This window comes from Thunnus maccoyii, chromosome 8 (genome assembly GCF_910596095.1).
Source record: "Thunnus maccoyii chromosome 8, fThuMac1.1, whole genome shotgun sequence".
NCBI lineage: Eukaryota > Metazoa > Chordata > Actinopteri > Scombriformes > Scombridae > Thunnus > Thunnus maccoyii.
Window position 1 is genome coordinate 15812009 of NC_056540.1, and position 13027 is coordinate 15825035.

The 13027-nt window shown below is 42.6% G+C and overlaps 1 protein-coding gene across 1 annotated transcript; it reads left to right on the forward strand.

Annotated features, from left to right (window-relative positions):
• The first annotated feature begins 1986 nt into the window (after positions 1 to 1986).
• Positions 1987 to 13027, forward strand: bicc2 (bicaudal C homolog 2). Its single transcript, XM_042419297.1, has 19 exons — positions 1987 to 2298; positions 3485 to 3531; positions 3929 to 3998; positions 4166 to 4245; positions 4506 to 4667; positions 4764 to 4817; positions 5046 to 5261; positions 5416 to 5667; positions 5956 to 6087; positions 6335 to 6524; positions 6998 to 7125; positions 7224 to 7444; positions 7990 to 8095; positions 8687 to 8726; positions 10562 to 10725; positions 11534 to 11738; positions 11841 to 11998; positions 12267 to 12366; positions 12479 to 13027. The coding sequence occupies exons 1-19, from the start codon at positions 2031 to 2033 to the stop codon at positions 12607 to 12609; spliced, it is 2724 nt and encodes a 907-aa protein (XP_042275231.1). The 5' UTR covers positions 1987 to 2030; the 3' UTR covers positions 12610 to 13027.

Here is a 13027-nt window from a genome sequence, read left to right on the forward strand (position 1 = left end):
TGTGGCAGTGTATTGATCTGCAGAGACTCTGCCCTCTGCCTGTATTTTCTTATTATTTTGCTGTGTTCAGGACACGTCAACCTTTGGGCAGCGGGTGTTAAGCTACCAGCCAATAACAGCATGCAGGGTGTGAGGTCGGGACTCGTAGCGTAGCGACATTGCTGTCTCTGTCTCTGTCCTCTGCTCTGCTCTCTGTCTCTGTGTCATGGATGTATGAAGAGCTCAAGGTCTGTGCATCTGCTCGACCGAAGGTGGAGCTGAGCTAAACACACGAAGAGCAGAGAGGCCACAGCGGACAGGATGAAGCTCTGCATTCACACAAAATCTGGCAATGTGGCACCTTCCTGAGGGGTTGTGTGGAGGTGTGGGTGTGTTAATTTAATTTGTGCTTTAGAATGTAACCGAAAATAAAACCGAAAAACAGAAAATAATGTTTTACTTATCTAATTCACAGCTCTGTTCTTGCCAGTGCCGCTCGCTCTCTTCTTTCACGCTTTAGCTCACTTCACCACAGCTGCTCTCTCTCCCTCTCTCTCTCTTTCTCTTGATTGCTCAATGAGCTGGGGAGGAGGGGCCAACTTTGAATGCTGTTTACAAACACCAGCTGACAAATCCTGCATACTATGGCTTTAAGTACAATTTTAAGGTACAGTACTTGTTCTTTAGTTGACTTGTGCTTTTTACTCCACTACATTTAACTGACAGATATACAGTAGTTAATATAATTACTGTATAGTGAGATTTTACATTAAAAAAATATGACAAGCTTATAAAATACTATGCAGTGTCAAATATTAAACCAGTGATTCCCAGTCTTTCTGGCCCAAGAACTTACAAAGATTTGGTGCCTCTTGTCACGTTTCCTAATGAGCTGCTAGCAGTTCCACCAAAGAGAGATTTCCCCTTTAGACTTTAGACTCAGATTGTTTCATTTAATTAATATTTCCAGGCCTTAAGAGGGAAAATGATCCAATATTGCACAAAAAAGCAAAGAAAAAACTAAAAAAATGATTTGAACTTTGTGTAGCAGAATTTTTCTTTCCTTCTTCTTTCATACTGCGTTAATAATGTCATGAACACTGATCACTACACCAGAATTAACAGTCAAATAATGTAATATATAAAAATGTGTCAGTCACGGGGGCCATTTTTCTGCAGAAAAAGTGTTCTTACTTACACTTTAAGTACATTTTGTTGATACTTTTACTTTAGTACAATTTCAAACTTTTACTTGTAAAGGAATATTTTTACATTGTTTTGTTGGTACTGTTACTTCAGTAAGGGATATGAGTACTTCTTCCACCACTGATTGGAGTTTTTTCTTTTAATTCTAAGCATTGTTGCAAGCTTCCCTCTCCACAAACTCACCGCTGTGATACACCCCTCCACTCCCTTCACCCCAACCTCTGGAATCTCAAGCCCTCTACATCTCATTTAGAGGGAGGGGAGGGAGGGCAGACACGGACGGACGTGCAGTGGAACCCAACTGGATGACCCGTTTGTTTTGTTAGCTGTGAGTGCTGGTGTGAGGAGAGTTTTCAGGATGTGTGTGTGTGTGTGTGTATGTATCTCTGTGGGTGAGATGTGTATCTTGTCTTATCGTAGGCCTTCACTATCTATCCACATAATCTTTGGACGTTGAACTGAGGATTACACAGGATTTGCTCGCAGAGGAGGCCTCAGTTTTAGTTGTAGATTCTATTTATCTGTCTGGAGCCCCTCAGATAGAGAAGACGTGGCCTGTGTTGTTGTAAAGAAATGACTCTCCTAATACATCCTAGTCAATACGGTGTAAGGCCATAGCAGCAAATCCTTCCAGCCTCACACAGCCTGGAGGGAGAGAAAGAGTTAGATTTGTGTACTAAATTAAGTGAAGGGGGCGGGGGATTTAAAGAAACGGCACAGGGGGTGTTTCTAACCCCTCTCTCCCCTTTTTTTTCTCCCTGCTGGTCTCCTTGGTCACACACACGCACACATACTCACACACACACACACACACACACAAACACTGACGAAGGCTCAGTCCTGCTATGGCCACCACCACCACCGAGGAGAGCTCTCCGGTCCTGGCCACCACAGCACCCCAGCAGCCTGACTTGGAAACTAGCGTAGAACCCGGCTCAGCGGCAAAGCCTGAGCCCAGTGAGACCCAACAGGAAAAAGAGGATGAGGAAGAGGAGGAAGAACAAGGCAACTCAGCACCGGGGCAGGAGAATGCAGGAGGGCAGAGTTTGGACCCAGAGTGGGTGGAGGAGAGGTTCAGGATCGACAGGAAGAAGCTGGAGAGCATGCTGTATGGTGAGTGAGCTGAGAGGGCTCAACACTGGATGTTCAATATTTCTGTAAATGCATGCACCTTTTTTTCACCGACACTGTTATCAACCCATTCTCACATTCTGCCCTATAAGCTGCTTTTTCTGAAAGTTATTCTGCAGGTGATGCCTATCATGGCCTCTCTGTGTGCGCTTCCTCACAGCTCTTGTTATCTACCTGACCCTGTATGTCTGTCAGGGCTTCCAGCTGGCCTCCAGCTTGTTGTCACCATTAGTATAACTGCCATCCAGTAAACCGTTCCTGTATCACTATGATTTATGACCTGCAGTGGCTTATACATTCAGAAGTCATTGCCATTATCATTCCTGTCTGGAAAGCAGAGGTAACTGCCTCCGTTAGTTATCGCTGCTTGGCAGGTTTATGACAAATGCCTCCCCTGTGTTACTGGGGAAACTCTCTCTGACAGTGTGCTAATGCCACAGATAGAGGCTGATGTTTGTCTATTTGTCCTCACACTGACTCTTGTTGGGAAGGTGCTTGAGTGAATTCAGCTCTGATAACTGTTGGTTGTTTTGTAGCTGGGACTGAGCTTTTGAGGTTGTTTGAGCAGCCTCAGTCAGACAGTAAATATCGCATCTCATCCCTCTAGGTGATAATCTGTCAGACTGTGCTTGAGATTTTATACTGATCGGCTGAGGAGCGCTCGGTTTCCCCCCTTTTTTAAAACGCATTCCTCCTTCATTTTGCTGTTATTTAATTTTTCGGTCAAGTGGGAGGTCTTTGCGTCAGCAAATGCCATTGATGTGATTAGCTGTCTCTAGGCTAATTTGTGGTTGCCCCCCCCCCCCAACCACCACCTTCTCTCTCCACCCCTTACTGTTTTCTTCCCATTCCTCAGCTCTGGCCAGCGTAACCCATAGCAATAAGGGGGAGGAGGGGGGTGAGGGCGTTCCTGGGGCTCCCCCGGTACCCTGTAAATGTCACCGTGGAGCAATGGCCTTTTAAAATTGTTTATGTTCCCAGCAACCTCTTGTTCTAGTCTCTTGGCAAATTTCAGCCCAGTCAACATTTAAATGTTGACATTGCACACATGCTTAAGAGTGAACAGACGAAAAGAAGAATATAGTGCAGCTGACCAATACAACATAACATGTTTATCTATCTGTTCTTTATGTTCACTTGCTGCATAAACTTTCTATGTGTCTTTCAGCTCCAAAGCATGGAGACGGTGTGACAGGCGAGGAGTTTTTCGAGAGAGTGAGTAATAACTCTGCACATGAAACATTTTATTTAGACTCCTGAAAATAAAACAATGAAGCAAATTATCTGTTCAGTAGAAGCCATTTCTAATTATCAGTGCGTAAATTCTCCTGGTTAAATATAGCTTACAGATCAGTGAGAGTATCTCTGCCACCATTTTAACATTTGTTCCATACACTGCATCCAGCGATTACAGGTTTTATGGAGGAGATAATTGCAGTCTTTGAAATGCAAATGAGCCTTTGTATTCTTAGACCAAGAAGATCTGCTGTGTGTCTGGATGTGTTTACGTGTGTTCTGATTTGTGTGAGTGTGTGTATCTTCATTGCATACAATAACAGCTTTGTTTTCTGTCCTGGGTTCTCAATCTCTTCTATTGTTTGTGCTTCCACAGGTGATGAAAGAAACTGACACTAAGGTGAAATGGCCATCCAAACTGAAGATTGGGGCCAAGTCAAAGAAAGGTGACAAACTCTTGATATTTCAGTCACACCATATCTGAGCTTCTTTTTTCTTCCTCCCTCCTGTCTTGTGTTTGTCTCTGTTACTCTTGCCACAAATTGATCTATTTATTGTTACACTCAAGACCTTTAGGACTTCTCTGTAAAACTTAGCTCTTATGTCCATCTAGATCCACATGTGAAGGTGGAAGGGAAGAGAGCCAATGTTTTGGAAGCCAAAAAGAAGATACTAGAAGTCCTGGAAACCAGGGTGAGGCTTCTAATCTTTGATTTTCAGTTTTTCTTAGCAATGTACAGGTGCAGACATAATTTCACATTTGCAACACTGTTACCTTTTGACCCCAAAAGAAGGATTGTAAAGATAAATTTGTAAGATGGAGGGACTTCTCTTGCAGCCGTTGTATGTGTTAATGGGTTGGGAATAAAACTGCATCTTGCAATAACTTATTCTTGACTTTTTTATGTTGCATCTGCTCCCATGAACAAAGTGTTGAAATGTTTAAAATCCAGGTAAATAAGGTGACTCTAAAGATGGACGTGGCCTATACAGAGCACTCCCATGTGATCGGGAAAGGTGGTGGAAACATCAAAAAGGTGATGGAGGTCACATCCTGTCACATCCATTTCCCAGACTCCAACCGCCACAATGCTACAGGAGAGAAAAGCAACCAGGTAGAATTCTCATATGTTTTTAAAAATAATGGCAGCAGTTTAGTGAGCCAGTAATAATAACTATAATTGAAAAGGTTTTTCTTTTTTTTTTACCAGGTCTCCATTGCTGGACCCATAGAGGGAGTGGAGGAGGCCAGGAGGAGGATAAGAGTGAGTGGTTCAATGTACAATTTGAACAGAGACTACCTGCGGGTAGATTTTTATTTGCCTCAAAACCCAATTTCTTCACTCCTGTCAAAACACAGAGATTATTAGAATGATTAATAGGACGGCTGACACAAAGAAGACAGGTATATTTGTCAAACAGCTGCAGTCTGTTTTTGTCTGTCTGCCATCGCTGTCTCTGTTCCTCTCCATCCCAATCTTCTTTTTTCCTAGGACCTGCAGCCACTGGCCTTGACCTTTGATCTCCCAGTCAGCCTGGTGCCTCAGGCTCTTCCAGATGCAGGCTCTCCGCTCATCCAGCAGGTAGTGCAGACTTTAGGGGTCAGCGTGAGCTTTAGGGCCGTGGCACCCCAGCCTCAGGCGCAACCCTCCTTCTACGGAAGCTGCTGCACCGTCTGGGGCCTGCAAGGCAACGCAACTGCTGTCAAGGTTAGTGTGAAACATCTTGGACAGAAATTTAAGCCATACAGTCAATATAGAGTACAATAAAATAAAAAATATCATATTACCAAATATAAATCAATTATAGTAACACTGTGGTGTGGAAACTGACATCAATATATCTTGTCATGTCTGTATACAGAAGGCGACCTGCATTTTGATGGACCTGCTTCTGGGGTCAGAGGTCACAGGAGGTGTAGTGAGTAGCCAGCTGGATGTCACCTCCCAGCAGCATCTCTTCCTGTTGGGGCAGAACGGAGCTCACTTCCTGAGCGTCATGCACCAGACCCAGACCCAGATTATTTTACCGGACCTCAGTGCTCCTCAGAGTCCTCCCTCGCTGCTCATCCAGGGCAGCCCTGACGGAGTGTGTCTGGCCCGGCAGCAGCTCATGGTACTGTTGAGTTGAGGGAAGAATCAGGAAAAAAAGTTCTGTAATAGTTTAGGAAGAGTTATGTTACAGAGTAACACTGAGAGGTACCAGGTGTAGGTGTTTGTTTTTGTAAACTTGCATATGTCTGGATGTATTTTCCACTTTTGTTTCTTTTTTTATGTTTCTCTTCATGATATAATCTATATATCTTCCTTTGCTGCTCTAATAACAAAAGTCTGTACAAGTTTTGTTTGAACTTTTGTTAATTTTATCATTCTGTCTGGTGTATGTGTATGTGTGCAACTCCAGGACTGTCTGCCTGTGTGTTTGATGTTTGACATGCGTGAAGATGGGGAGGCAGATTCTTGTAAGTTGGCTCAGATGATGCAAAACCTGGGAGTCTTCATTAGTGTCAAGCCCAAAGTAAAACAAACCAGCAAGGTACAGTTTGATCCGTCTATAGCTTTGCTACTTTCTCTCTGTGGCAGTCACCTTCATCTACAAAGAAATTGTAATTAAGTTGTTCTGTTTGGCCACTATAGTCCCATCTTTTTAAATTCACTTTCAATCTAAAACTAAATCATAGAGTTTGTTTGTGATTGCTTATTTCATACCCAATGGGTTTAATAAGAAATTTAATGTGATATTTTTCTTGAGGTTCACTTTTATATTGGTGTATGTTTCTCAGTCTGTGGTGGTGAAAGGTCTGGAAAGGAACATTTCGTGTCTTTATGAGGCCCGCTGTCTGCTATTGGGGTTGGATTCCTCTGAGACTACCAGGGTAACCGAGATGACCCCTGACCCCATGCTAGCTGGCAGCGGGCTGACCACCTATTGGCTCAACATGTTGCTGCAGCAGCTGGGTCTGTCTGAGCAGGGTGAGCATGTGCACGTATGTATCTGTACATATTTGTTTTAAGAAAAGTCTGCAAAGGAAAAAGAGAATGGAAACAACCTCATTTTAAACAAAGAGAGCCAGTAAGTAAAGGCACCAAATTCTGCAATTCTGTTTATTTTGTGAATGAATTTGAGTCCTTTGTCCACACATGCCACCATCTTTTATTATTGTAGTTATCAAGGGAATGAGGTATTTATTGTTATACTCAGTTTTGTGGACTCTTTCTTTGTTGTTACACCAATATTTCCATTTCAGCTAAAAGTTAAATCTTTTTGTAAGTGTTTTTTATTTTATTTCTGGCATTTTTATTCAGATTTTTTTTTAGGACATTCAAACTTTGCAGTAACACAGGTGGATAGAAACTCACCTTGTATCTTTCTCTCCTTGCCTATATTTCAGTAAAAACTTGTGTAATTTTTTTATTTACTGTCATGTATCCTTCTTGTTGATCAGGCCATATTCCCACTCTGGAGGTACTGACTGGTATGAAACCCCGCCCTTTACCTCCACCAGGCCTCATCCCTCCCACTGAGGAAGGCAGGACAGGACTGAAGGGAGCAGACAGCTACCCACTGGAGAAGGTGTTTCACTCAGTTTATAAAACTCCTATCAATACAAAATAAATCCTTCCTGGTACTGTTAACCAACACTAAGCACTGACTTGTCTTCTCCTCTTCAGATCCTAGAAAATGAGGACCAGTCTGGCCAATCAGAGGATGAGAGCTCCAAGGTCAGTATGAGGACATCATCTGAGGTGTGTGATGCAGTAACCAACAGCAACAGCAGCAGCAGCAGCAGGATGGGGCTGATGGGTCGTAGGGGGAGTCTCCAGGGTCCTGAAATCACCAAGTTTTTCGGCCAGGGCAGACGACATTCAACAGGGCAGGCATTAACATACAGGTGAGCATTCACAAACTCAAAAACAAAGTCAATGTGATGGGCTTATTCTAATGTTAACCTAATTCTAATTTTAACCAAGCAACAGGTCATAACCTAAAAATAAATGTTTATCCTTGCAGGGATCAAGGTTGTGTCACAACAGGATTAATTCAAACACACAGACACAAACATACCTGCATGTGCCAGATCTGTCAAGAATCTACATATCTTTCTAACACAGAAAATAGAGTTAGAGAAAGCAAAGCTTGTTGACCTCCTCTATAACTTGCTTTTCGCTGAGTCTCTTATTCTGTGCTATTGTGGTTTTTTGTGTATGTAGATGTAGAAACAATTTGCAGTTTCAATGGAGCAGCAATGCTTTGCTGTAATACAGTCCATAATTATATAGTATCATAACACTGTCTTTGAAATCCTCTCATTGAACTTCTGCTGTTGCTCTGGGGATAGAGTTGTTAAGGCCTTAAATGTTGCATACAGTCATCATAGTCTTACCTAACATTGTCCTCCTCTGTGTGTGTGTGTGTGCGTGTGTGTGTGTGTGCCAGACTGCTGAATGCAGAAATTGAGGGAGGGAGGAGTGAGCGCCGGAACAGCCTGAGGAGAGACGTGCTGCTGGCCCAGGATGTTTGCACTGACTCATCCAAGGCTGAGGTGAGAAAAAACAGGAATTGCAGGTCCCTTTTTTTTTTTTTTTTGCCCGTTTCCTCAGTACAATGCAGCCACTGCCAACCTTATTTGGCTTCAACTTATTCTCAGCAGGCAGACAATCAAGTCTCTAAGAACCCCTGAGAGATTTATGACACATTACAGTGTGAGGGCAATAGTGTTTTAGAGATAATTATCAGCAGAGGAGCAAAATGTATGAGAGAGAAAGAGGAGACATGATTAACATTTGTTCATCTTATGCCAACAGTGGATGACAAGATAGATTGAAAACATTTTATTTGTGGTGTTACGTAAGCTATTGATTTGCACATCCCTGACCCTGGTTCGATTTGATTTCGCGAATCGATTTATGTGTTTGTTTGCTTCCCCTCTTATTTGTCATCTCTCACTCTCAAAGGTTACAGCACAGAGGCTTAACAAGTTTACCGCCGCAGCAGCAGGAAGTGTTGTGTGTGTGCGAGTGTTTGTTCCCCTTGTAAATTAGTTTCTCCCTGCCTGTCCTCAGTAACCAGAGAAAAAAAATAACTCAATTTCATGCATTATTTACTTACTCTATTTCCTGTTTGTGCTTTGTAGGATTATGACTATGAGAAGAAGAAACTGCTGGCAACCAGAGGTTAGTGCTCCTAAATGTTTAATATTTCTTCCTCTTCTACTGTGGACTCTGGAGCTCTGCACAGGCTTCTGCTGCAACAATTAGAGCACTGCTAAGCAAAGCTTATTTTAATTGTATTGATCTGTAGTTGCTGTATATTGCAGATATATATATTAAAAAAAACATTTGCAGAGGAATTATGTGCAAAATACTTACTGTACATTGTTTTGATTGTTAAACAGTCAGCTATACAGATGGGAAAACTATTTACCTCCTCAAGCAACACTGCAAAACAAGTGAACCATTTTTTGCTGTAAGAGTGAACACATTTTGGTCCTATTGTTTTTTTAAAAAAAAAATATTGATGTCATATGATTAGGCAGGGGGAGAAGTGGCATTTTTCTGTTATTCAAGTGCATTATGGAGGCAACACATTAATATCCTCAGCAGAGGCAGGGGTTTTGATAGAGGGGGCCCATTTCAGTGCTACCCACTGCCAAGACAACTGATGAAGGGGACCTGTTTATTGGCGGCACTGTGCCAAAGTTATAATAGAGTAGTAGTGGCACTCCCACTTAATCCACACAGGGCAAGAACACAATGCAGACAGCACACACATAGACACGGTTGTGTGTGCGCCCTCACATACACTCACACACACTCACACTACCTCATCCATCATGCAGAATGAGAGATACTGGGAAGATCTGTAGCCAAATGGTGCTAAATTCCCTCAGTGTTGCTTTATGGGATTATGAATTAGCAGTTTGAATGGGCCATCTGCCTCACAGTCATTAAGACACCCATATGCCAGTGTATGAATGGGACATTTATTCACATGAACACACACACACACACGTAGGTGCAGAAATGACAACCCACCAGTTATAATCCTGTTGATATCGCACTCTTTGTGGAGTGCTGTTACAGTTTTTATCACACAGTCACACATGGATCCTGTTCTAGTGCCAAAAGAGTCCCAGGGTCAATTGTTTGTCATCCGAGTGTGTGTGTCTGTCTCAGTTTCTCCAATTTGAGCTCTATTAAGTATGTCACATGCTGGCAAGGAGAAGCACTGTTTGTGATTCATTATTTAACACCTGGACCAAGCTTGTCCGTTTCAGAATAGCAAGGGAGACGTGAAAAACCTGCAGTGCATTTTAATGATGGACAGACTGCAGCTACGTGCGTGAAGTTTCAATACTGATGATGTATATATTTCAGTAAAGATGTACAGTTGTGTGTGTAAGTGTGTGTTCATTCAAGTCTTTCAGCTTAAAGCTGCAACAATATTTTTATATTAACAGTGGATCATATTACTAGCCTACATGTATGTGAAAGATGCTGCTCGTAGGGACACAGATAATTATCACTGGACTCTGCAGTTCCTCTCAGCTCTAAAGAGCTTTTCAGCATCATTCAGCTCATTGTTTTGGTTTTACAGCCCACAGCTTTACTATTTGGTTCAGTCTTACCGCTCTCATCAGTGTTGTTTTCAGATGCAACAGACAGCATACATTCATCAGTTGTGCTCAAACATGAATCCAAATGAAGGATAGTGTTGCTCTTTATCTCCACGATGCGTAAATAAGGATCAATTTGCTAACAAGTTCATCATGGGATCATAATGGAAATAAGTGTTTAACACTTTAACATGTCATCCCTTGGATTTTTTGTTTTTGTGTCTGTAATCCATAAATAAATCATATAATATCAATTTAAAAGGTGAAATTATGTCAGTGTTGACATACACAGTTTGTTTCGACTGGCCCCACATGGCCAAAAAATCAACTATTGCAGGTTTATCCTACATTTCCTGTCTGTGTGTGTGTGTGTGTGTGTGTGTGTGATTTCAGCCATGCAGAGGAAGCCAGTTGTCACTGAGGTCCGGACGCCCACAGACACCTGGAGTGGTCTCGGCTTTTCCAAGTCAATGCCAGCTGAGGCTGTCAAAGAATTCCGCAACATCAGCCGACGCAGCTACAAACCCTACCTGAGCACAAATGCTAGCCAGCAACAGGTAGAAATAAGCTTGATGCTAACTTAAGTGTAATGACATGAAACTCTAATTTAACATGGTTCATATCCCCGTTCATTTTAGCTCAAGCAGGTTTCACTTCCACACTTTTGCTGAACTTGCAGAAGACTTTTTAACTGCCAAAGCTGCAGAAACAAGCACCCCCATCACAGCCAACTAACACAGTCTCATTTATTGGTATTGCCCCCTAACAGTTTGAAGCATTTATCTCACTGTGTGGTAAGCACTGCCAATTTGTACGCTCAATTACCTGGAGCCTGATACCATTGCCTTGGCCTCCTGTTTACCTGAGCTGTTTCAGCTCATCTGCTCAGCTCTTTAAAAGCCTCCTGAACAGCCTCTGTCTGACTGCACAGGAGCCAGTGATGGAGAAGCAGGCTCACTTAGGGTAATAAGTGCAAGAAGCTTTTCTCCACCGAGTTCAATTTTCTTCTGAGAGGCAGGTAACTTAGAGGAAGCATTCGCTATGTGCACTGCATTGATAATTTCCAGTGAGGGACTATCACAGGTCAGCCAACGGGGGCAAATGAGCAAGTTTAGAGACATGATTAATTGCTTTTCTTATTAATTTTTTGGCTCTATGAGTATTATGTCCACTAAAATCTTCAGCACATTAGAGAGTTTATGATCACTGGAAGCCTTTTGCCTCATAAATACACCCATATGACAGACACAAAGAGGAGAGACAAAAAGAAGGGATAGTGACAGATGTACAAGATGCTACTGTTGTGTGAAATGTTTGCAGATTAAGGAAAAACTATTGAAAATGTCTCTCTCCGTCTATTTCTAGTCATGGGCTGTTCAGAATGGAAAGATGTATAATGGGAGCGACTCAGAGAACTGGAGGGACAGACGTGGATCTTCATCCCTGCCTGTCTCCTCCTCCTCCTCCTCCTCTTCCTCCTCCTCCCCCTCCTCCCCTCCGTCCACCTTCTCCTCATCCACTTCCTCCTTTCCCGTATTTGCATCGAATAGGAGCAGAATTGACAAACCATGTAAGTCTTACCAATGTGTTATTTTTTTGGGGACTTGAAAAGGTCACTTTTTCTCTTCAATTTGTAACTATTCTCCTCTGAACTTTAACCTTTAATGCTTAGCGGAGAGCTTCCCAAGCTACTTTGAAGGCGTGTGCTCATCGAGAAGGGCGTCCACTTGCAGTCAGCGAAGCCCCTCTCCCCAAATGATAGATGACTTGCCTGAGCTGCTCAACCAATTGGGCTTGATTAAATACATTGATGTGTTTGAACAACAGGAGGTAAGTGGAGGGTTACAAGGGATCATTTGTCTGAGTGCAGCACTTTTAAAAACTGCTGTCAGTGTGTGAAACAGTGTTTTCATCATTAATTACACATGCAACACAACAATTTTAAGTTTGGTTGGCTGCATGGGAAAACCTGCTGCAGAGCTGGGAACACACACACATACCCACAAACAAACAAGCACACACACTTTTGTCCCTCAGCCAAATGCGGTGTGCATTATGAATGAGCATCATGATGCAACTGCTGTCTATGTTCATCCAGATTGACTACCAGACATTCCTCACCCTGTCTGATGAAGATCTAAAGGAAGTGGGTGTCTCCACCTTTGGAGCCAGACGCAAGATGTTATTGGCAATCTCAGGTGAGAATCTGTCCTGGCTTGGATTCAGATCTGCTTCTCCATCTGTTAGGGTGGTAGGTGACGCTTGCTTCCTCTAATGAAAATGAATAACTTAATTTATCTTCCTATCCAGACCTAAACAAGAGCAAGAGGAGGCTCTCGGATACACCCACTGTGAAACCTGGATATCTGGAAGGGGGTGCTAGTGGTAGACTGCCAAGAATCATGGATCTGGAGGTAGCCGCTCAGAGTAACCGCTGGTGACAAGAGATATCAACTAGCTCGGAGCTCCATCTGACCAAGGTGTTATCATAATACTTCTTAAAAGTATAAAGTGACACTGTTGCCAGTGCAGAGCTCTGATCAGCTTATTATCTGCCTTAAATGAATAAGCATGAAACTGCCCTGAAGAGCAACAAACAGTATGTAAACACTGAAATCCAGTGCCTTTCATCTACAGCCATACCCCAAAGCTTTTTATACAAAATCAAGACAAGGAGGCCTTCCCTCCCAAACCTTTGATTTTATGAGAAACAGCCTATATGAAACACAAATGAGCATGTGAAAGTGCTGATTATAGTTCTCCTTTGTGGCATGTTTTTATTGTCAAGATGTGCCTTTCTTATGCAAACTGTCACTACTATGCTTTGACTATGATAACCAATACATTTATGCAACTGTA